At 36.6% G+C, this 26,078-nt stretch overlaps 2 protein-coding genes across 15 annotated transcripts in view; one reads left to right on the forward strand and one right to left on the reverse strand.

Annotated features, from left to right (window-relative positions):
* LOC104676323 (serine/threonine-protein kinase TNNI3K) overlaps positions 1-26,078 on the reverse strand; it is a 312,974-nt gene that overhangs the window by 59,678 nt on the left and 227,218 nt on the right. For 9 of the 14 annotated variants that reach the window (XM_030912769.1, XM_010381099.2, XM_030912773.1 and 6 more), the window contains one exon: positions 18,861-18,970. In XM_030912769.1, the coding sequence (XP_030768629.1) occupies positions 18,861-18,970 (110 nt within the window). Of the gene's footprint in view, positions 1-14,245; positions 14,382-16,041; positions 16,219-17,174; positions 17,369-17,558; positions 17,777-18,860; positions 18,971-26,078 lie in introns of those variants that run through there. The other 5 variants (XR_004052003.1, XR_004052005.1, XR_004052002.1 and 2 more) reach the window with 5 other exon arrangements.
* On the forward strand, positions 199-13,611 carry LRRC53 (leucine rich repeat containing 53). Its single transcript, XM_030912767.1, is given in 4 exon segments — positions 199-286; positions 2,586-3,401; positions 7,730-8,245; positions 11,285-13,611. Coding segments are annotated over 4 exon segments (3,747 nt in total).

Genomic DNA, 26,078 nt, shown 5'->3' on the forward strand with positions numbered 1-26,078 from the left:
TAAATTCTATGCAAATCAAGGAATGTAGTTATTTACCTGGCATCTTAAGAGAACACCAAGATGCTTATTGAACAGTAGAAATTACCAAAATGCCTCATGAGCTGTATGTACTAAAATAATACACAGTAAATGCCAACATTATGATATACATTGCCGTGTACTTTCCTTTCAGGTGGATGGCTGGTACTCTTCGCCATCATGTTGCAGTTGGTGGCAGCTTGCCCTGAGTCATGTGTGGTGTGCACCAAAGATGTAACCCTCTGTCACCAGCTAACCTATATAGTAGGTAATAAAACTAATAACTCTACAAAGCAGTGCTCAGTGTACCTGGAAAATCGGTTGCCGTACCTTTCATTGTACTGACTGTTCTCTGGGCTCAGTTTAAAAGAGGTAATCCTTTAATGAGTAAGCTTCAAACAACGACTAAAGAGACTCGTAATATTTTGTTTTCCTGTTCCTGATGGTCTCAATCAACACTATTTAAAGACCTTCAGAAGTAATTGAGATATTTTGCTATTGCAAAAGAATATCACCATTTTATCCAGCTACACACTTAACAAATACATCACTTTAATTATATTTTTGTACATACTTTGTGCAGATTTGAACCCTACCACCAGCTGGAAGAAATATAAATGAATCAGAAACCCGAACTACAATCGTTCAGCATTAGTAAGATTAAGTGATGTACCAGTAAAACAGATTATTATCAAAGTGCGTCTCATTTTGAAAGTCTGGTCTTTTTTTATTGGTGGTAAATGAGCTGTAGAAATGCTAACAAGATACACTGCCTGTATTCATTACATATTGCTTGCTTAAGTCAACAATTTAATAAGACACCTTATTAACAAATTTGAGGAGAATGTGATTTACATCCTGATATCCAAGAAGAGATAAACAAGCTATAAGCTCTGCCAATGGAAAATTTCCATAAACAAGCTTGAGTTACGACAGAGTGGAAGAGGATAATTTCTTCCATTTCTAAAATTCCATAACTCTGATAATTAGGAGGTAGATGTTGTCACCATCCTTGACAGGACAGAGAAGGTTTCAAGGATAGTTGACGTGTATATTGTTTCTAATCAGTATTGAAAATGCTTTAACACTAAACTCTCACCATCTAAAATGGATTTCTTGACTTCACTACATTTATTTTTCCTGATCAGAGATAGTTCATGTCTGTAAGAAACAAATATTTCTCATCTACATTGTTGCACCTCTATATCCTCCTTCTCATTTGCAGAACACCACGTTTGTGAAGTTAGATTTCATAAGTACAGAGAATAAAATGGATGAATTGGGAGTTGGGTTTCTTTTCTAGACCTAGACAAGAAGTAATTGATAGAAATAATAGCCTGCTCATTCAGAGTCAGCAAATCCCTAAAGGACTGAGAACCCATGAAAACAAACCTCCTTCATCCTGTATCAAAAACAATGATGAGAGGAACAAAATGCCGAACTGGCCAGAATGAATAGAATTCAAATAATCAATCATAAATGCTGAAAAAATTACCAGGATTTAAGCTTGCTTGTGCTGCAGAGATGAGAACAATTCTTTCAAAAGAAGGCACTCTGAGAATCTTTTGTCTTTTACGTATTTTTTAATCTCTTTGTTTCTGTGATGCAGTCTGAATTTCCTAAGGGATTTGTGATTTGCTTCCCTGTGGTTGACTATTCTAATATCACCTGCAGACCTCCCAGTGACAATGGACTCCTCTATCCTTATGACACTGTCATTTGCAGTCAAAACAATTTTAGCATGATAAAGATGTGTTACAATAACTTCTGATTATAATACATCTTTATTGAGTTAAAATGCTTTGATTTCTAATGACAGAGCAGTGATAGCTCTGAGGTGATTATGGTGAAGGGATTTAACAGTTGGAAGCCCTGAGTACCACCTGTCATCACATGATGGACTTCATTGGAGGGAACAGATATTAGACAGGAGGCCAAGATGGCCCAGACTATAATGAGAACCCCACTGACAGACACTTGGGTTGTCTGGAGTGAATATATATCCTTACCAAGTTGCCAACTTTTAGCCTGGGGCTAAAAAGCAGAAACTAATGCTGCTTCTCACTCTCCCCACCCCAACACGCACCTTTATGTTTGGGAGAAAAGATGATTGACTTCACAGCATAAATATAAATTGCTATAGAACACTGACTAGGGGGATCAGACACAGGCTCAGCTCTTAGTTGACTCTGTACTGGATCTGCAGGGCTAGATCAGGTCGGTACACAGTCTTGGAGGGAGGGCCTGAAAAGACACCTTCAAAATAACATCCATGAAGATAATCTGAAACAATGAATTAACTTTGACATCTAAAGTAACAGATGGGTTTATGTTTCTCAAACAAACATGTCACAGTAGCAAAGAATATAAAAATCCATCATTTTGATATATAGCCAGCTTCCCCTTAAATTTAGAAATCAGAAAATCATTTTCATGTTGTGTACTGTTTACTGTTTTTACCCAGGTGATAAGATTGCTTAGAGGATATTGATTCTCTGCTCTCCACCATACCCCCGCCCTCCCACTCATATGTATCCTGCATCTACTCTGTGCTTTTTTGCCCACAGCAGCCCCTATGACCACGAGGGTTTTAATCATCACTGATGGATATCTGTCCTCTATTGAGAGCACCAACCTGTCTCTCTTGTTTAATCTTGCCCTGCTCTCTCTGAGCAGAAATGGTATCGAGGATGTTCAGGAAGATGCCCTAGATGGCCTTACGATGTTGCGGACCTTGTTGCTGGAGCACAACCAAATATCCAGCTCTTCGCTCACTGATCACACCTTCAGCAAGCTTCACAGCCTCCAGGTGCTGGTGCTGAGCAATAATGCTCTCCGCACCCTAAGAGGGTCTTGGTTCCAAAACACAAGGGGCCTGACCCGGCTCCAGCTGGATGGGAATCAGATCACTAATCTCACAGACAGTTCTTTTGGAGGCACGAATCTCCACAGTCTCAGGCATCTGGATTTATCCAACAATTTTATTTCCTACATTGGGAAAGATGCCTTCCGGCCCCTGCCTCAACTACAGGAAGTGGACCTTTCGCGAAATAGGTTAGCCCACATGCCGGATGTTTTTACTCCACTGAAGCAGTTAGTCCATCTGAGCTTAGATAAGAACCAATGGAGCTGCACTTGTGATCTCCATCCCCTTGCTCGGTTTTTAAGAAACTACATTAAGTCTTCTGCTCACACGCTCAGGAATGCCAAGGACCTAAATTGTCAGCCATCTACCGCAGCTGTGGCAGCCGCACAGAGTGTGCTGAGGCTGTCTGAGACCAACTGTGATTCCAAAGCTCCCAACTTCACTCTGGTTCTAAAGGACAGAAGTCCCCTCCTCCCAGGACAAGATGTGGTCCTGCTGACTGTCCTTGGCTTTGCAGGTATGCCGGGGAGAAGTGTGCCCTCCTCTTTTCTCTTCACTTGTCCATATTTTTGCAGCATGCTAAGTCATGCTTATCTCAGACACTGGGGGAAATTTGCCAAGGCCATGGAAAGGAGAGGTTGCCAGTAGATGGGGGAGGATATTAGCTGATTTGGCACAAGTTGCAAGAATTTCCTGTTTCAGGGAAGCTGTCTAAAATAGAGGAAAGGGCCTTGGACCAGAATTCAAGAGCTCCGGGCCTGGTATAACTAGCACTGTGATCTTGAACAGGTTAACTTGCTATTTAGACTTTAATTTCCTTGTGTGTAATACAAGAATAACATCTATATTTCATCAATCATCCTTTCACCAAAGAGTACTGGTGCATTTGTTATGACACTACGAGATAGATATTTAAAAACTGATGGGACATAGACTCTTTCCTCAAGGCACTTACATTTGTATGCTTCTCCATGGTACATAGTAAGAGTCAGCAGACTTTCACAGATGCACAAAAGGATGCTATTATGGCAATCACACATATCTCAGTCTGCAGTGTTTACATGGCACAGTAGTTAAATAAATGAGCTGTGTAGTTGGATTACCTAGGTTTGAATCCTGGCTCTGCTATTGGCTGTGTGACTTTGGACACATTATCTAACTTCTCTGTGCCTTGGTTTTCCTCCTGTTGGGGGGATTTGAATTCTTCTAAAATTTCTATTAGTCCAACTCTATGTAAACTTAGCCCATACTTCCCCAGACCAACTAAGGGGAGGATAATATGCAATTCTTTATATATTTTTTGTAATTTAAAATTTATTAAACTATGCATCAGCTATCATTGCATCTCACTGGATGAATAACATAAAATGGCACTTAGTGTCATCAGTTGAAGACCAAAGATGCATGAGATTTCTTAAGTTATCTAGCTCAATCTGTGTGTTTTCCCCTATGCTCTCAGTGCATGGTGAAATCCTCTGCACCTGTGGGTAACCATGGTGATGAGAGGGCAGGGAGAGAAAGAGAGAGAGACCAGAGACCAACAAATGGCATCCAAGACTGACGTATTTTAAATACGTGCTATAAGTCATTATTCTATAACAGTTATCTAGTGAATTGATTGATTGAATTTTTACTTCCTGACAATCACACTTTTAATCAGGATAGATGGAGACCAGCATCAGGTATAGACAATGGAACTACCATCAGCAGTAATCAAATTCACTCGGAAGGAAATTGAAATGCTAGGAAGATAAATTCTTTTAAAAACCATGTAACTATGTCAGTAATTGTATGTACTAAGAAGTAATTTACCATAAAAGACATAAGTGATAGGGCAGCAGACAGGTTTCCCTTAAATGTGCTTCTTAGAATACTAGCACTGGTGGATAATTAATAGATATTCCAATAAAAACACACAGATGCACATATAGGCAATAGATGGTGGGGTTCAAATAGGTTTAGAAGGTACTAAGTTAAGCAAAGTGAAACAGGTGTACTCACTGGAGCACTTCTCATAATCTTTCATTTTCTAATGAGCACTATAAATTTCTAAGAAGAAGGTGTGATATGGAGCATTTCTTGAACTTATTTGGCCATGATCCCTTTTTTTCATAGAGGATTTCATTGAATTTGTGTTCTAGAGGACATCGTTTTGGAAATATTATAATGGAGCAATTTTTAGTATCTTCTAGTTACCTTTTACACCTGTTTTCAGAAACATATTTAGCTACATTAACAGTTCATTTTTTGTATTGAGATGAATACAAATTCTAGGAGATTCCAAAGGCTTTGTCAAAGTGAGAGGGAGCTTAATATACGTGAATAAATTCTGATAAATTATAAATATGATTACATATATGTTAGGTTTTGGTGTGTGAAATTATCATGCTAATATCTCTTTCATCAAATAATTGTTAAATTATAGTGCTTTGAGAAGAGATTCTTCTTTAAAAAGACTCTGATTGTTAATGTTAATTTGCTCCATTAAGATTCCACTCCTTCTGAAGTACACATGGGGTGAGTTATCTACACTTCTAGATTGTGGGAAAAACACTTAGAACTATAATTTTGCCTATGAGTCCATTTTCTTCTTCAGCTATATCTAAGTCATAAAAATTCAAAGGAATATAAATAGCTATATTCAGTAAATTTAAAACTAATAAATGGTTATTTGGCATCAAACACTAATATCTTGACACATATGCTATGAACTGGTAGATAAAAAGTTTTTATGAAGCTGTAACGTGTTTCTAATGTTTCAATAAGAACTTATCATTCATTTTCCCTTTTTCTCTTGCCAACTCAGAAAGATTGTTAGAATACTTTTTAAAAATAGAAACAATGCCCATGGCAAAGAAAATTCAAACACCTTCTTAATAGTACGTTCCGCCTGCCTACAAGCTTCATTTGCTGCTTTTGCTTTCTACACTAATGGAAAGTGATCATACCTGACTGGTAATGGGATACAGATATATACCTAGCATCAACAGCAGGGGAGTGAGTGAGTCCCTGCCATTCAGACACAATTAGAGAAGAAACTGTATCCTATAATCAGATTATGTTTACTCTCATTTCAATGGCTGATTCTTGCCTTCAAGAACACTTAGCCCTTTTGTTCCTTCATTATTTGGCCTACTAACTGCACCAGTCATATAAAATATCATACTAATGATTTATTTTTGGATTTTTTTCCTGATAGATGAGTCTTTCAGGAACCAATAGAGCAATGCAAAACCTAAACAATGGTAGCTCAGTAATCATAATCATAATCATAAATCGCAATGAACGCTCATTGAACTCTACTATATCAAAGCACTGTGTTAAACATGTCACATATATTGTTTAATCCCTGGATAGATTCAGTTATCCTTATTTGTGAAAGGAGAAAAAATAAGTGTTAGAGAAATTAGAAAATACCAAGAAAAGTGTCAGAACATAGCTTTGAATCTTGAGTTTTCTTACCCATATAAGTTAAGGAGTGGTGCCAGTTTTTAATTTTTTAGTATATTCTTTAACATGTTAAAACCAAAATCCTTGCTTGGGATAATTCAAACTCTAGAATCTGTCAATGAAAGGATTATTATTTACATAATTTTGCTACAACTTTTAAAAATGTGCCTTAGATTGCTTCAATATGTTATAGCACTTTCCACGAGTGTATTGTTGGCAAATGAATTAAAATAGATTTAAGAGCTCAAGATATGGTAAACTATACAATGGTTTGAGGGTTTTACCAGAAACTGCTATTCTCTGTGTTCTTCATGTTTAACACATACACAAAAAAGAAACAATCATGACCTGATACCTTCTCTTTTTATTTAAGTTTTAAAAATATGTTTTCATTAATATAGTCTCCAGGAGATAAAACTAGGCATAGTGTAGCCAGTCAAACAATCTGGAATGCTGTCTTCATTTCCAGAAAAGGGCATTGTCCTCAGGCAGACATGGGTTTAGGACACAGATCTCTTTATTCAATCTGTACTGACACCATGTCTTCCTAATCACATCTTGAAGATTTATAAGATTAGATTACCAATGATTTCATTATCAGAATTCATAAACAGAATCCCTTCTGTTGATTTAAGAATACGTAATAAATATTTCTGCCTCCTTTGCCTCAGAGTTGTGGACACTGGGGATAGAATGTTGAACAGGACTAAAAGGATGTGTTGCCTCACAGTGCTTAATTGTAGCAGAGGAGGACAGTCTGTGAACAAGCAAATGAATGAATAAACACAATAATACACTTCATAAGTGTGAAGAAACAAGGGAAATCACTGCGATAGACAGATATTGAGGGTATGACTCAGGGACATTGGCTTGAACATTTAGGTGGTTGAGGATGCCATTTGTCAAGATAGGAAAAAGTGAAATAGAAACAGATTAGAGTTGGCATCTGGGTTCGAGAAATACTGGATCTTGCAATTTTATTCAGAGGACAAACTACATAGAACATGAAATGACAGTACCAGGCAGTCTGAGATGTCATTCATTCTATTATGAGAGTTCGTAAAAGGAGGTGCCATAGACAGAAAAAATGTTACTGCAGGGACTGTTTTATCTTAAATGAATTTCAGTTCATGAAACAGCCCTTTTTCCTACCAAAGAGATTCCAGATGGTGTTGTTTCTTATAATCTTTAATATGTATAAAGATCCAAATTGGAAAGCAGAACAATGTCAATGGTAGCCTGTGTCTGAACTGATATTTTCCAAATGGTGAAGGACTTCCTACCCATTCTGATATCTTTCAAGCCATTAACCTTTATATTTGTGGTTTTACATTTGATGATTTATATGTTTCTTCCCAAGATGTTATCTTTTAATGGTCTCTCTATTTGTCACAGGAGCTGTTGGTCTCACTTGCCTAGGTTTAGTTGTATTTAACTGGAAATTCCAACAAGGCAAAGCAAATGAACACACATCAGAAAACCTTTGTTGCAGAACCTTCGACGAACCCCTGTGTGCTCATGGGGCAAGAAATTACCACACTAAGCGATACTGTAACTGCCACTTAACCCAGGAAAACGAAATAAAGGTCATGTCCATTGTAGGGTCCAGAAAGGAAATGCCACTTTTACAGGAAAATAGTCATCAAGCAACATCGGCCTCTGAGTCCACAACCCTTGATGGATCATTTAGAAACCTGAAAAAGAAAGACCATGGAGTAGGCAGCACTTTATTTTGCCAGGATGGTAGATTGCTGCATTCAAGGTGTTCAGAGTCTCCTGGAAATACGACAGCTTTTAATGAAGCAGGCTTACTTACAACATATAATTCAAGGAAAGTTCAAAAGCTAAGGAATCTTGAGTCTGGAGAAGTCCAGCCTCAAACTCTGCAACACCATATAATAAGAACAGAAGGTGAGTTTGTCTTGTTTTAGAAAATCCCACTCCATTTAATGCTTTTTGAAGGAGGGAGCCTCCCTCCTTTAATTTCCTCAACAGGAAATGCTATAAAAATCACTGTAGCACTAGTCTATTCCTTTTCTAAAAATACTGTGTGTGTGTGTGTGTGTGTGTGTGTTTACGCTGAGATGGAGATGAAGTGTTCTTACTTTTAGGAGCTGAGATTGCATCTCCTGACTGCTAAAAGTAAATTTTGAGGCCCAACACCTAACAATGTTAAAAAAAAGAAAAAAGTAGACTTTTAAATAGCAATAGTGCTGTTAAGATCTATGAGATGGCTAGTATCAGCTTTTATTCCAACATCCTTCGATCTCTAATGCCAATTCTGCAGTAAGCAACCTTCCCAGAGCATGACATGTTAGAAGAATGGGCCCTCTAATGCTAGTGATTCATTTCAGGAATGATGTCAAGAAACATACTTTGCTTGCTGAGCTGTCAGGGATGATAACTTCCCAGTCCAGGCAAAGTCAGGACTTAATTCATCGTCCCATGCTGGGAGCCAAGTGAATCTGGCCGTGACATCTACCCACTGTACATGGGCGATGTCAATATTTAGGTGGAGGCAATGAATTAAATGTCTTCCTTTTTCTTCCTGAATAGTAAGGCTATGCATTCAGGCTCAGCAGTGAAAATGTTGACAGCTGCTCTGTAAAGAGGTTCCTGTCATTTATTTGAATTGGTTTAACAAGCAGAGCTTTCTCTAAGAATATGAATGACAGAGGTGCTGTATCAAGAAATTCTTACCACAGGGGTCTGGCCCTAAGGATGCATTTTGGGGTGACTAGACAAGAATAAAACCATATGTTATTTCACATATGTTATAAGGTAGGATGTGAGTTTATTTATTCCATTGCATTCCCACACTCCAGTTCTTACCAGCGTCTGAGGGTTGATGATTTCACACAAGACAGGGATGGCTGAGGAAAGAAACATACGCCATAGAAACCAGGTCACATTGACTTTATTTTACAAAGAAATAAGCACTTACCCTTTCAATAGAATCATACCTTAGGCAGATGTTTCATTTCATCTTTTAACTTTGCCCAATGCCTGAACTTCTCTATGAGAAACTCTTATAACTGAAGGGGATATGGTCTCTTAACCATTTAAAACCCAGTATGTTGTTTTCACACTGAGAATACTGGTTTGTCAGATTAGCATGAATACTTGTAAGAAATACCTGAAATGCTGTTCCATGCCAGGCATTGTACCAGAACTAGAGAGGGTAGGTATATGAGAAGAAAACAGCCAAGGTCACATCTGCTCCAGAACAGAAATCAGTAAAGAAAAAATTGCCACTCTGATTATGCCTTCTGACTTGGAAAAAGAATTATGGACTTTCCAGGGTAGAGGGGACTTTAGATCTAGACTAATAGTTCTTAATGTTTATCTTTGAGTCACAGAACTCTCTGAGACTCTGACAAAGGCTACAGATTCTTTCCCCAGCATAATTTGTATACTTACATAAAGCTCCCATCTAGTCCAACCTTCTAATACACAGAGAGCAAGTAGCTTCTCCAAGGTCACCTAGAATGTTGACGGCAGATCTTAGATTGGAATTAGATGCTAGTCTTGGACTTAGTTCACCTCTTGGGGAAAAGTGGAGATGGAGTGTTCCCACCCTCAGGAGTTGAGAGTACATCTCCTGTCTACTAAAAGTTAATTTTGAGGCCTAACACCTAACAATGTTAAAAACAAAAAAGAAAAAAGAGCCTTTTAAATAGCAATAGTGCTGTTAGGATTTTTTGCAGTTAAGATGTTTTGCAGTTGAGATTTCCTCTTTTATCATAGAATAAAAAACTTCTTCCTCTAGATGAAAAAATTTCATGAAACAATAGAAAGTATACTAATAAATAATTTTAAATTTTAGATGCCTTGTAGTTAATAGGGTTGTTTAATGTCAGATAGACTTGGGGAAGTCATTCCCCAAGCATGGGCACTAGGGGAAAGCATTCAATTTCTTTAAAGCTCATTCCTTCATCTGTAAAAGTTATAAGACAGTAGGATATGTCCAATGGATCATGTCTCTTGTGAATATTAAAAGAGATGATGAATGTACAATATGAGCACAACGCCTAGCTCTTAGCATGTGTTCTGTTAATGGTATTACTATTATTTTTGTCATTAATATTATTTAACGTGTAAAAGGAGATTATAGGCAGACATTAAGGAGAAACCAGTACAAGTTTCCTTCTTCCATATGTGCCTATAGGGCTGTAGAGAGGTCTATCTCGGAACAGTAAAAGGAAGCTTCCTTTTTGAACAGTTCATCATGTACTGTTGTTCTCTTTCAGTGAATGAAAGATTGTAACATTAAGAGGAATTTGCAGGCAGACATTTTAAAGAAACTAGCAGAATAAGTTATAAGATTAATAAGATTAAATATTATTTTAAAAGTCCCAGGCAAAGACTGCTGCCACACAAACCAGGCTATATTTCAAAATAACTATTTATTTAACAAATATTTAATGAACATTTTATTAAGTTATGGGAAATAAAACAGATATGATCTCTGCTTTCATTGAGTCAATAGTATTGCAAGTATTTCCCTTTCGTTGTCCAGGTTATTATCTGAAACCTGAATCTTACTCAATATTGCACCCATATTTTGCCCAATATTTAAGTTGCAAATGGGAAATAAATTCAAGAAAAAATTACTATAGCCACTTAAAAAGGATTTAGATATTATTCATATTTAAAGCTAACCTAACCAACAACTAAAGATATATGACCATAAATAACATTTATATTTCCAACTCCACAACTTGTAAGTCAGCATCACAACTGACTGCAGTGTGACCATAAAGAGTGTCATTCAAAACATATGGAACTGACAAATGTCCTTTGTAGGTTTGGTTAAAAATTAGGAAATATTCAAGAATTGGAATTATCAGAGAAGTCAGTTTTATACTTCTCACAAGCTTTCTAAGCATCTGTTTGGTTGGGTAATAAAACTCTGCTAAGTGCCAAATTCTTGCATTTATTGTTCCACAGATATCAGCAGTGACACATTTAGAAGAAGATATGCAATACCCGCTTCAGCCTTGGCAGGAGAAAGTCTTGAGAAGCATTTAACAAATGAATCATGGCAGCCTCCAATAGAAAAAGAAGACAATGGCTTACAACCTCATAGGCAGAGACATTTTATTACAAGCTCATCATCCAAGCCTTGTGAGCCTGAGGAACACTATGTACAAAAGATCGTACAGAAACATAGATCAAAATATGATGATCCTTGCAGACTGTTAAAACAGAGCAGACCTAGACATTTTCAGCCAAACAATTCTCTTATCTGTAAATATGTGCCCTGTGATCAATTTGAAGATTACATGAAAGAAAAGCCAAATCGTAGACAGCACTCAAAGCCTGAGAAAGAGCAAATCCAAATTAACAGTGCAATAGAAAAATTTCTTATAAGTGAGGACAAAATAGATTTATCAGGATTATCAACAAAAATCAAGAAAGCATATTCCCCAAAGAGGGTTAGTGTCCATGATCCTGATTTAGTAGAAATAAATAGGTCAATGATGTCACCCCAAACATCAACCCCTTGGAAACGACAGAAAAATCAAAGTAACCAACTGACTAAGTTGGGTGTCAAAAACTGTAGCAACCCTGGGGAGAGAAACAAAGGAGAAAAATGGTTTACTAATTCACGGGTTCTGAGAAGGAAGAGAACCCCTCAGTCTGACCTCAAAGGGAAAATTAAAGGACGAAACTTAAAGATAAAATTAAATTTACATCCTTTTAGAAAAGTCAGAGTCCATCCAGAAAAATCCTTGTCAGGTCTCCCAAAACAATACAAGCAAGTATTGTTGCCTCCTAAGAAATTATCCAAAACTTCTAAGACAAAAGCCAAAATAAATACTGTGTCTTCTGCAGATTTTCTTCAACAGTCAGAGAGTAGCCAGTATGTTAGACTCACTTCAAAGCGGCTGCCTCGGAAACATGCCTCAAAGCAGACGCCATATTACGAACGAAACACTAAAAGTGCCCCGCTGCTCAGTGCTAACAACTTGTCTGTAGTCAACCGGAGCTCTATAGAAAGCAACTGTTATTCAGCTGGCCACATTCCTGATGGAAACACATCAAAATTGCCTCAGCCTACACCCACTGATGCTGAGCACAGGCACTCACATTCTCAATTCTCAACTGAACAAATGGAAGGTGCAACTCAGCTTGAATCAAAAGTGCTTAGTTATTTACCAGCTACTGGGGAAAATACAGGAAGTGATGTTTTACCATTCCAGCATTCCACGGGGGCTACTGACCAACCGACAACGGAGTCCACTGAGCACATGGGACAGAATGTATCAAAGACCAGCGAGCTAAATCAGTTTTCTTTGTCCCGGAGGAATCAAACACAACTTTTAGATGCTCACAAGACTGACAGCTACAACAAGGAATACACTGTAGATCAAAATGAAGCCTTACAACACAGAGAGCAAAATTCAACTCATACACAACTTGGAGATAAAGAAAAAACATTAATGACAAAACCCCAAATACCACATCAAATTGTGGAAAATTGTATTACGGATAAGGAAGAAAATGATGTAGAAAAAAAACTTTCAAAAACAGAAACTTGTGATTCCTCTCTCATTCCCCAAACACGATCCAAGAACAACCTATCATTTATGAAGACAAATTCAATCCCATACCAAAATAGAATAGAACTTCCCAAGGATATCAGTACTTCTCCTGTTAGTAGTCAAGCCATTTGGCACCTAACCAACAGTAGCGAAAAAGGAATTGACAGCACAAATGCATTGCCCAGAAATGACGGCACTGAAGCACTAGAGATAAAAATAGTAGGGAAAGAAGAGAAAAATATGCTTGATGAAAGCAAGACAGATTCTAGTATGTTAATTCAGATCACACAAATGACCTTAAAAGGCACCACAAAAGAAAGGCAGCAAACTTGGGAAAATGGAACAAGTGTAAAACATGTATTATATGATGCAAGCTCTGCCGAGGAGACCATTACAGCTAAAGATTTAAGTATCACAAGTTCCCATGAAACCCAAAATAGAATACTTTGCAGTGAAGTAGATCCTGAAATTAACAGTAATATGCATAATTTTAGAGAATTTCAAAATATTCAACCAGATAAAGATAGTGCATATAAAGAAGGTGCAATGACAGTGGAGACACATGAAGCACTTTCCTTCTTACCAGGGTTATAAGACAGTTTTGAGGCAGAAAATGAGATGTTTTCAGTTCCTAGCAGAATAAATGAAACTGAAAACTCTGCTCCAAAACCTGTACTGTATCCACCATCTGCTGAATATGCTACTATATCACCTTTAGAAGCAGAATAAAGTGAAGAAAATAACTCAAATAGTAATTATTTTCTACTTTAGCTTTCTTCAAGAGGACACACAAACACCCCTTAGCCTTTGCATGCATTACAAATGCATCATTTTGGAGGATAGCGATGTCCTCAGTAGCTCTTTGTTATCAATAAAAGAAAACCACAGAGTTGAATATATGACAAAAATCAAAGATGGAGTCATAGGATATGTCTGACACAATTAACTGAATATACTTCCCTAAGGAATGAAAAACCAATTAAGAAAAGTTTGGCTAAGTCTTGCAAAAGCAAGCAAACATTGAAAAAGCAAAAAAAAAAAAAAAAAAAAAAAAAAGCCTCAAACAAATGAAATACTACATAAGAAAAGTATTTGAGCAGATTTACATTTGATGTTTATTTTATGTAAATTATTATACACATCTCAATTAGTGGTATTACAATATTGCTTTCTACATGGATAATTATATATTCATATTTGTGTTTGATCTGTTTTCCTAATTATAGTATGAAAATAAAAATTCAGCTTTGTTAACTGTAGTCTAACTGATATGCATATTGGCATATTTCATACATTTGCAATTGTCCTGTTGACAATTATCTTAGATTTAAGTAGAAGTCTTTAAAACCTGTTATTTCTCTAAGAGAAAAAAGTTAAGGATTTCCAGGGATAGTTGGCTGTTTCCATAAAAATCTGCAAAATCCAATAAATCCACTAGGTGGAGATCTCAGCTTCAATCATTTTAGAAGAACAGGGCTTGAAGATCAACACAATGGATCCTGAACAAAAGGAATTTTAATGAGCTTTATTGCCAATTGTTATTAATTTAAGATTTTGGAAACTAAATAACCTATTAGTACATAGCTTTCAAGGTTTGATCTCTTGGGTTTTGCATGCCGCTATTATTTGGAGTGAGAACTCCTCCTTGTACACTGGAATTAAATGTGAATATAAATATTACATTTAAAAACAGTAACAGAACAAACATGTCTCATTGAAAGCCATGCTTATTTGAAAAATATAGATAGGGATTCAAATAATTTAATTATTGAGACCACTGTAAAAAATATTTAAAGCATACCGTCACGGTTTAGAATATTATCATATTTTACATTTTTAGTAGGGGAACAAAAAGATTAAAAGGGAAACAAACTTCCTTTTCTTGTATCTGTATACCTGTCTAGGTCTATACATCTTTATATCTACATTTGGTATAATAATAATAATAAATAAGTTTTGTAAACCTTATAAGATTATTAGAACAACATAAATATAGCCCACATACCTCACCTCTTTTGTTTCCCTTCCTATTCAGAATTGCTAGGAAATGACTTAAGTTTCTTATTTTGAAAGTTCCTAAACTTCTTACCTCTCTTTGTCTTTTCTCACCAATATTCAAGACTTTATTGCTTTTAATTCTAATTCCTCTAGTATTTTTGTTCATTATCTCTGCTTGAGCTTAATTCCTATGCCACCTATCTGCCTTGCCTGATCCCACTTTATTTTTAAAGCACCTTTAAGATGAGACAAGTATCTATGCCAACTTCTTGCATGATAAGTTTATTCCACCCTAATTGACGGCTTCTTTATCTTTGTAGACCAGGTCACTTTTTTTTTCTTGGTAGCTATCTTTCCTTTTCCTTTTTCTTTTTTTTCTACTTTAAAGCACTGTCACCTTACTGCAGCACCTTTAGCTTTGTTCTCTCTCCTCTCGCTGCTAACAATATCCCTGATATCTAGAGGCCTAATGAGTACTCTTGGTCACTAGCTGACTCTCAGGAGGCAGCAGTGCTAGTTCTCCTGGTCTCTTTTCTCTCTTCCATTTCCGAAATCCAGTCTTTTATCTCTTTATGATGTTTCCTTTGAAATAGTTCTCAGGTTTACCCTTGCCCTTGAATCTCCATGGTAACCATTGTAGTCTGTGTGTTGTAATCAACTGGATTACTGAAACAGCAATCCAGCTGGCTGCTCCAACTTCATTGTCTTTTGCTTGAGTTTCAACCCATTAGTTCTCTATCTTTGTTGGGCACAAATCACCTGGGGTGCTTGTTAAAATGTGGTGTTTCAGGCTCCATGTCAGAGATTTTCATTCAGTAAACTTAGGATAGGGCCCCAGAATCTTTGTTTCAACAAACATTCTAAGGTAATCTGTAACCCATAGTTCGCAGCCACATATTAAGAAGCAATGCTCAGCTATTCCAGTGAGCATTAGAAGATAATTCAACGCTTGCCTTACTATAGAAACTACATACAATTTTTTAAGTAAATAAGTCCTTTGTATCAAACTCAGATGAACTTTCTCAAAAAATTACTTTTACCTTTTCACTGCTTTAGAGATAAAAATATAATTGCCATAATTCCATGTCCAAATTTCCTGTTCTAGTTTCCAAAATCTGTCACTATCTAATATCAGGCTTTTATTTATTTATTTATTTTTACCTCTTACTGTTTTCCAACCTTCTCCCATCTTCAATAGACTGGTCTTCTTACTCTCCTCAATGTTCTAGTTTATGAATTTTGACTAAGAAGACACCCTGGAGAAAATACTGTGCTTCAAACTCAAGGAATGAGGTAAAGACAGATATGCAAGAAAAAATGAGAAGCAAAGTTGATAACCTAGAAAGTAATGACCAGGATAGCATGATGTTAGTGTCCTCCATCTAAAGATGAACTTGTTTCAAATAATGCCTGATACAGAGATTTAACCTCTCCATGACTACAATGTTGCAACTACTACTAGTCTTTCCCTTGTATCTGTTCTCCCAGTGAATTTTCACATGTTCTGGTTGCTTAGACTGTTCTTTCTCACCAAGCTGTCTTCTTTCAGAAAACTCCTGTTTATGATTTCAGTTCAAGCGTTAGTGTTTTTGGGAAGCCTTCACTAACCTACATTCTGTCTTTGTCCCCCAATTTGCTAGTAGTATTCTTTTAGTATATATTCTCACAGAATTTTGTCTTTCTTAATCTTGGCAGGTAACTATAGAATCATTAATGTGTTTATTCAATCAATCTCCATGTAACTACCAGGTCTTAAACTCCATTTAAGTTAAGAGTTTCCATCTCTATTGAATCCCTTGCCCCTATCCCTAGGAGGTATACAGGAGGGACCCAACAAATAATTGTTGAAGGAAATAATGAAAAATAGCCCATTGTTTCCTTTTCTTTGCCACTCAGCTTGCTGACATGGTAAAGATCTTACTTGGCAATTAAGGAAGACTCAAGTGTGTCACATACAGAAGCAGCTCAACTTTACAATACTGAGGTGGTTGCCAGAGCCAAGTCAGGCTCGACTTACTGGCAGACCCACATATCGCAAGTCAGTTGAAGACTTTGCTTTCCTAATATGCTTTTTCTCCATCTTCCCCTCTGCATCTCATCAGCAGAACAAAGACTCTGTGCTGATAGCAATACAACTTTTCTACTAAGCAAGTGATTTTTGTCCTTCTTTTTTTTTTTTTTTTAACAGAATCCTTCTTTGGCCATGTTCCAATTTCTGTTTCTCATTTCCCAACCTTTTGCTTAAGACATCCATTCTATCCAAAAAATGCTTTTAGGACCTGCCAATGACTTACCTTTATCTTGAAATTAGAAATTCCACACGCCTGTTATCTATAATTATGAAGAGGCACTTCATCAAAGCAAAAGAGATTCCCTTGATTGTTATTTGATGGTAAACTTTGTCATAGCTCACATCCCACAGAGAGAAGGAAATTCTAGAATAGGTGCTTGACATACTTTTTCTGAGAAAATATGCCTGAAGTTCATACTGAAATACAAGAAAAGATTTTTCTAAACTATTTTATGTGATGTAATTTTCAAGAAGAAATTTTCTGGACATCAAAATTCCGACGCAGGGATTGAAGGCACTGATAGGCAATAGAGGTATTCATTCATTTACTCAACAGACATTCTTGAGCATCTAACTTTAGATGTTAGTGTTATAGCAGTGAACAAAATAAAACAAAACAAAAAGCCCCTGCTTTCATGGAGCTAACATTTTGGTAGTGATGGAAGATTCTAAACAAACAAACATGTAACATATCAGGTTGAATGGCCAGGATAAGAGGTTATCTTCTGAGATACTCAATCCGTCCCAAAATGATCTCCATTTTTTCTTCTTAAGAGTTTCTGTGTATATAGATGAGACTGGGTAATGACTTGGTCTGGATTTTGCCTTTAGGAAAAGAATGGAAAACTTGCTTTCTCTTTTCAAACATCTGGACTGGGGCTTATTCTATTTCTCCCAAGTGATTTCCTGAAATAATAACAGCCTCACTTTATCTATTCCTTTGCTGAAGAGAGATAAAGTGCCTACAAAGGATCAGAAACACAGTTATATTTTAAGAGGACAATAACTAGGATGGCTTAGGATGGAAAAATAAGAACCATTAGGTCTTTATGTATGAGGTCCTCCAGTGTGAAGAATGCAGACTAATATTCTCCACTCTGAGCAATGGAATCAATGGATTGATATCAAAACACAAGGATTTTAATAGACAACAAAATATACTGGCAGAAAGATTACTAGACACTGGACCGGACTGTGTTACTAGGAAAGAAGTTGTACAATCTCCTCTGTGAATCTCTGAGAACAAAGTAGGCATAACCTGTCTGCACACTTAAGAATCCTTTCTTGCAGGTGGATTGTCTGGAATTTCATTCTGTGATAATATGACTATTCTCTCACTATTCTTTTAGACCTATGACCATATTTAAAAATTTATTTTACTGTTTACATTTCCCTTCCATAACATTGATCACTCCATTTGAATTCTAAGTCTATGCTGTTAACCACATCATAATACTGTCACTCAGAAAGTTAGAGAGGGATTAGGACCCAGGTCTTCTGCCTCCCACAGTGTTCCTGAAGACCACCTATTCTGAGGCCTGCCTCATGTTTAAAAGCCAACACGAAATCCATCCTGTGCCAAATTTCTTGCTTTGGAAAATGACTAAGTGTGGCTCATGCATAGTTAATAAAAATTGCAGCTGAGATGAGACTGTGAGTCATCTGTCATACTCTGGTCTCTCTTTTACTAATCAGTTGTGAGAAACGTTTCAAAATCAGAAAGCAGCAGCTAAGAAATATGAGATACTCAGACTTCTTGAGGCAATTAGAGACTAAAGAGCAGAAGGCAAATCAGTCTTCCCGCCTTGACAGTCTTAAAATACACACTGAAAGTAGACTTTGGAGTTATACTATTTGTGACAGATTTTGACCATAACACATTTTCTAAGAGGAAATAAAAATTACTCACTTCAGGACATGCGTTCCACCCTCGTATCAGCAGAGATGATACAGGCTTGGGAATGGAATAGCCAATGGGAGGTCTGATGTGGTGGTAAGCCATGTCTGCTGCCGCAGCCGCTGCAAACCAAATGGTCATGTCAGTTTTGAAATTCACATATTTATTTCAAGAAACAAATGAAGAGACACACACACACAAAAAGGCATTAAAAATCAATCTGAGCAACATCAGCAGAGATTCAAAGAGACTTCTAGGCCTTTTTTCCCCCAGTGGTCTAAATAAGTGATGGATAATTTGATACTATAAATTTATCTTTATAATTGTTCATTCATTTGGTTTCAGACTCAATAAATAGCAGAAGGCATTTATAAGGAGTGAAGGAATATGCAAGGAGCAAGTCATTTTGTTTGAAGTATAGGGTATGTACATGATATTATAAGAAGTAAAGATTGAAAGGCAGATTAACAAGACTGTATAATGTCATAAATCCTAGGCTAAAGAGCTTATATTGTATGTAGTAAACATGGAATACCACTGAAATTTCCACTTCTGATAGCACCTGTATCATTGATAAAGCTTAAATCCTATTACTGGTTATAAGGTTGTTGGGATTATAGTTTTTAATTTTATAAAGTAGTTATTATTTTTAAAACTCTCTTGGACACTTCACATCCTTATTTTAGTTAACGATACTCATTGATTGAATTCTGTCGTGTTGCCTGCCTGCATGGATTTCTGAATATTGCTCATCTCAATGTCTGCATCACTGTGTTGTGATTCTTAGAACTTCACTGTAGATTCCTGATTGCTAAATATTTCCTGTTCTGCAACCAATGATTTCTATACTCCCTTAGAAACCAAGCTTGTGGCTACTTTTACTGAATGCATTTTGTATCAGGCATCATGGCAGGTAACTACATAAACTCCTTTAATCCTCCTAACAACCATACAAAGTAGGTGGTGGTGGTGGTGGTGGTGTGTGTGGAACTAATTTTTAATGTATAAATATTTTACATATAACTAATAGTTGGTGCAGACTTTTGTTTCAAAATCCATGGTCTCTTCAGCACATATTATAATGAAAATACTCTGTAATCAACACATGATGCCCTGTTTATTCCTCACAAAAATTGCTCTGCATCAGTGAGAGGATAAAGTTCCAGGACATCGCTGCTTCCTATCTTTTAGATTGCGGCGTTGTAAGCATCTGTCTATATCTTTGACTTTTGAGATATAAGCCACAACTACTGCCTCTACTCTACCAAAATTTACTCCCATCAAATTCTGTTTATCCATACACTTTCAGTAGGTCTAGTAAAAGTATATGCAATGTGATTTGATCAACACTTTGCTTTACAGATTATTCTGAATTATTACCTAATTTTGCCAATTGTAAATTAATACTTGCTCTTTGTAGAATTTTAAAAAATTAAGAGAATTAGAAGGAATAAACATTATCATTTAGAAGAAACCATTGTTAAAATATTTCACATATTTCTTATATATTCTTTATGTCATTGACCTTATGTCAATATGCAATTATGTAATTCTTTTTTCTAAATATTAAAGAATTAATCTAAGCAATCAAGCATTTTCTCATGTTATTAACACTCTATTTTAACCTATTTTAATGACACTGCATTTAGCTTTTAATCATTTCCCAATTTGAGGTTGTTCCAAATTTGGATGTACACACTTCAAAGAATATCTTTTCAACACGAGTTGCCAGATTTCATAGATTATTCATTTATGATATTTTGAGGAGTGAAAACGATGTGCCAAATTGCATAACTACTTTAAAGACTTTGGTACAACAATTATTCTAACAGTTGTACTAAATTTATACTCTCAACAGCATGTGTGTGAGAGTTATCAATATATCTCATCTGCACCAGAATTAGGTTTTCTCATTTTATAAAACATGTTACTAATTTCAGAGGTAAATATATCCACTCTTTTTTCTGTTGTTTAGATTGTGTTCTTATCAAATATGTCACTCTTTATCAAATGTGTCTTCTGTGTCACAAAAAATTAGGCATTTTGGAGTACTTTCACTGGTTACTCTTGACTTTTTTTTTTTTTTTTTCTCCAGACAGTCTCGCTGTGTCACCCAGGCTGGAGTGCAGTAGTGCGATCTGGGCTCACTGCAGCCTCTGCCTCCTGGGATCAAGTGATTCTCCTGCCTCAGCCTCCCGAATAGCTGGGACTACAGGCATGTGCCACCACCCCTAGGTAATTTTTTTGTATTTTTAGCAGACATGGGATTTCACTGTGTTAGCGGGATGGTCTTGCTCTTTTGACCTCTTGATCCTCCTGCCTTGGCCTCCCAAAGTGCTGGGATTACAGGTGTGAGCCACCATGCCCAGCCACTCTTGACTATTTTTAAATTATTTCTGGAATGAGGTAAATCAATAAGCAAACAGACTGGTGCTTAGCAATCATTGATCTTCTAACTCTGCTCTACTTTGTTACCTGATGATCATTTGGATATTGTTGAGCTGGTGTAGCTATAAGTACATAAGTCAGTATGGTGAGCACATTTAAAATAATTGTACATAGCCTAATGGGTGGGGAGGGACTACTCATAAAATGAGTTAAACTCAGATGCAGGTGCCAGCCATCCCCCTTTGAAACTCTTTTAGATTCTGGTATCAAAAATACAGAGTTACTTGTTTGCTTCTTGGCAGTGTATCTGGAAAATCAGTTTAAGATGAATGATATTTAATTCTTCATTATTCAAAGTAGATTCTGCAAAGTCTTGGCATCTCCTCCCCTTTGCTTTAAGCACTCTTGGCAGTGATACTGCTTATCAGTGCCTCCACCAGAAAGTGGGCAATGCAACATGAGGGGGTCATGACATGGAAATTTGTCACCTTGAGATTGTTTTGTCAGTCTTGCCTAAGCAGCCATGCTACACTAACATCTGGGAAATTTTCTGGTATTACAGATTCAGGAAGGCGATTGTCAGCCCATTAATCAAATTTTTACCTTGATTGCTACAAAAAATATGTTAGAGGATTTGTGTAAATGTTGGTTTCTACTTTAAAGAGTGAGACTTTGCCATTAAAGGAGAATAAAGCTAAATTTAAAAATATTAATAACTATTTAGTGAGCAACTATTATGTTTCAACACTAACCTGAAATATTTATCAATAGTTTAGTAAAAATAATAATCTAGTATCTAATAGAACTTTTTACACTGATAAAAATGCTCTTGTAATCCCAGCACTTTGGGAGGCCGAGGCAGGCAGATCACAAGGTCAGGAGATTGAGACCATTCTGGCTAACACAGTGAAACCCTGTCTCTACTAAAAATACAAAAAATTAGCTGGGCATGCTGGCACGCACCTGTAGTCCCAGCTACTCGAGGCAGGAGAATCACTTGAACCCGAGGCAGAAGTTGCAGTAAGTCGAGATCATGCCACTGCACTCTAGCCTGGGCGACAGAGCAAGACTCCGTCTCAAAAAAAAAAAAAAAAAAAAAAAAGTTCTACATTGTTCAATATGATAGCATAAAGTTACAGAGCACTTAAGATGTGGCTACTGTGGGCCGGGCGCGGTGGCTCAAGCCTGTAATCTCAGCACTTTGGGAGGCCGAGATGGGCGGATCATGAGGTCAGGAGATCGAGACCATCCTGGCTAACACGGTGAAACCCCGTCTCTACTAAAAACTAGCCGGGCGTCGTGGCGGGCGCCTGTAGTCCCAGCTACCCGGGAGGCTGAGGCAGGAGAATGGCGTGAACCCGGGAGGCGGAGCTTGCAGTGAGCTGAGATCCGGCCACAGCACTCCAGCCTGGGTGACAGAGCGAGACTCCATCTCAAAAAAAAAAAAAAAAAAAAAAAAAAAAAAAAAAAAAAAAAAAAAATGTGGCTACTGTGACTGATACATTGAGTTTTTAATTTGTTTGATTTTATTTAATATAAATTTAAATAGTCATGGTAAGTGGCTTTCATATTAAACAACATAATTCTAGAGCATAGCTCGCACTCTCATTATCCTGAATAACAAGACCTGAGTTAAACACAGTATTGTGAGTCAGCCGCAGAGTCTATGTAACCATGGTGTCAATTTGTGGATTAAACTTCTCCCTTGTTTGTCAATACTTTATCAAGAAAAGAAAAGACACGAATGGAGATTGTCTATGACGTTTCTCAAAAGTGACAGACCAGTGAAAAGCTACAAAATAAGCATTCAACACAACATGTGATAACCTCACTCATATATTCATTTGTCAAAATGTACTGACTATTTTATGTAAGTGATAATAAACCAAAAATAATCTGGCGTTATTTTTTTCAATGAAAGTTGGTAAATGAATAAATAAGAAATAGGTGAATGACTAATTTTTTTCACTGCATGTTATGGTTCAGTCAGTTAATTCTAAAATGCGATTCCTTTTGCCTGGAATGTTCTCCCCTACCCCTTTTTCCTTAATAACATCTACTGTCATTTAGGTCTTATCTTTGATTGGCTTTTCCTGGGTACCTTCCTATGTACTCCCATAACAACCTGTACTATCATAACATGTATTATACTTAATTGCCTCTTTATTTGTCTGCCTGTGCATATAGATCATAAATGCCTTGAGGTCAGGGACTGTGTCTTTTTACCATTGTATCTTCTGTGCCTAGCACAGTAATTGGCTATTAATAGGTATTCAAAAGGTATGCATTATTTCCCTTAGGATAATGGCCTCCAGCTACATCCGTGTTGCTGCAAAGCACACTATTTTGTTCTTTTTATGGCCATATAGTATTCTATGGTGTATATGTAGCATAGTTTCTTTATCCAGTCCTCTGTTGATGTGCACCTAAGTTGATTTCATGTCTTTGCTATTGTGAATAGTAGAGGTCATTATCCGAAGGGAATTAATGCAGGAACAGAAAACCAAATAACACATGTTCTCACTTGTAAGTGGGAGCTAAACATTGGGTACACATAGACATAAAGATGAGAACAACAGACACTGCAGACTACTAGAGGGGGAAGGGAGAGAGAGGGGCAAGTTGAAAAACTGCCTATTGGGTGCTATGCTCACTACCTGGTGATGCGATCCATAACCCAAACCTGAGCATCACAATATACCCATGTAGCAAACCTGCACATGTGCCCCCGAATCTAAAATAGAAGTTGAATAATAATAAATTAAACAATTAAAAAGGTAGGCACTAAAAGTGTTATTTAACTGGAACAAATATAAATTCTGGTATATAGGACTCAATAACATGTATTGAATAAATGAATGAAAATGATAGCTCAATAACAAATATCTTATTCATTATTATGTTTAGAGAACAGGGCACAATGCCTAGCCATCAAGAAACACTGTAGAATGAATATAATGTTTAGTTTAATTCTAGATGACAACATGATCAGGCAAATTACTGAAATCTCGTGGCAAATTTAATCAATAATATCTTTCATTCAAAAATATGGGAGGAGGTGCTTTGATAAATTGAAGCAGAGTGACATAATAAGAAGTACCTTTACCAAGGAAATCTGGAGGCTTAATTTTCAGTCTGGCTTTGCTGTAAACTCTCTGGGAGATACTAATTAAGCCAATTTGCCTCATGAATATTAATTTTGTTAAATGTAAGATGAAGCAGGGAAGACATAGTAAAATGGTGGCAAGCATAGGCTTTGAAGACAGGGAACCTGAGTATTTAAGTCTTGACTACCCTCTTACATTGATTCTAAAGGAACTTAATGGACACATTACTGGGACTAAATGAGATAATATACATAGAGCTCCAGGCACATTGTTGTCTCTCAGCAAGTGTAGCTGCATTGTTGTTGCTATTATTATCATCATCTGCACATCTGAGAGTCACACCATTTCTTTTTGGTTTGAACCTAGAGAACTAGATATAAAAAACATAATTGCATGTTTTCTGTTTTGTTTAGAATGCCAGTTATCTTAGATCCTTTTTAGGTTCTCTTTGGGTATGAATACCAAGTAAAATATTACATTGAGTTACTGCAAATATTAAGGCTACAACCTATCTCATTGGTCATAAGGCTCAGCTCATAATGCAACATGACTATGCAGACAGAATGACCGAGCAGCTCTCCATGACAACCTTAATTATCTATACCCCACTTATGGATAAGTTAGTATTAGATTCTCAGTCCCTAAAGTAACCTTTCACTGTCTTCTGTTTTATAAAATTAAATTTAGAAACTCATATTAAAAACACTGAAAAGAAAGTAATACACTACAATATTTTGTTAGTAAGTTTTGACCAGTATGAAATTGCCAGAAATATCTTAATTTTTCAACTTTGATTATGTTTATGTGTGTTCTGAAAAGTATAATTGATTCTACTTCATTGTTTTTAATGGGCAGGGCTGTGGTGAGACAAAGCAAATGTGTTCTACAATCCCAGCAAGAGCTAAGACACATTCTTTGTTAAACTGACACTTTTCAATGATGTATCACCAGAGTGTATAGCATCTGAGAAAGACCATGAGATTACAATCTTGAGATTGCACTAAGAATGGCTTAATTTTTTAAGCCACATCCCATTCTCATTACATACTGTCAGAAGAATAGATTAATTTGCTCCATTGTCTGTTCTCATTGCAATCTTTGTCAGTGTAATGAAATATTGGAATGTTAATATCAGCTATATTCATAGAAAAATCTCCATCTATTGGACTGATTTAATCTTTCCAGTGATCTGGGTGGTGATTGGTTGGCTCTGCTCTTTTTAGTGATAAACCGATAAGGATTAGTACAATAAACATAAGATTTCAGAACTTCAGCTCACTCCTATTTTCCTGCCGCTTGTCAAAGCACAGTCCACACCATCAGTGTGTTTATATCCTTTGAAGTTATTATATTCAGAATGCTTTATGGTCCAAATAATATGTTGAAAAGGACATAATCATCTAATATTTAAGGATGGGTAGTAAACTCAAATGTCTACCAATATGAGACCTGTTGGATACCTGTGTATTTAAATGTACTTTAATTCATATTTTTAAATACCATATGTGACATAAAAAGTCTGCAAGCCATATTTGGTTCCCGGACTTCCATTTTGCAACTCTGAGTTAAAGTCTCAATATAAAGTCTCACCAAATCCTGCCTAGAAAAAATTGGCAGATGTTCTTAAATTACTGCTATATCCCAGGCTATAAGAGCCTGGCATTAAGGAATCCCAGGACACAGAGTTAAATCTCTTCGTGAACCAGCTGGCTTCACACAGGAAAACAAAAAGAAA

The sequence above is a fragment of the Rhinopithecus roxellana genome, chromosome 12 (assembly GCF_007565055.1).
Source record: "Rhinopithecus roxellana isolate Shanxi Qingling chromosome 12, ASM756505v1, whole genome shotgun sequence".
NCBI lineage: Eukaryota > Metazoa > Chordata > Mammalia > Primates > Cercopithecidae > Rhinopithecus > Rhinopithecus roxellana.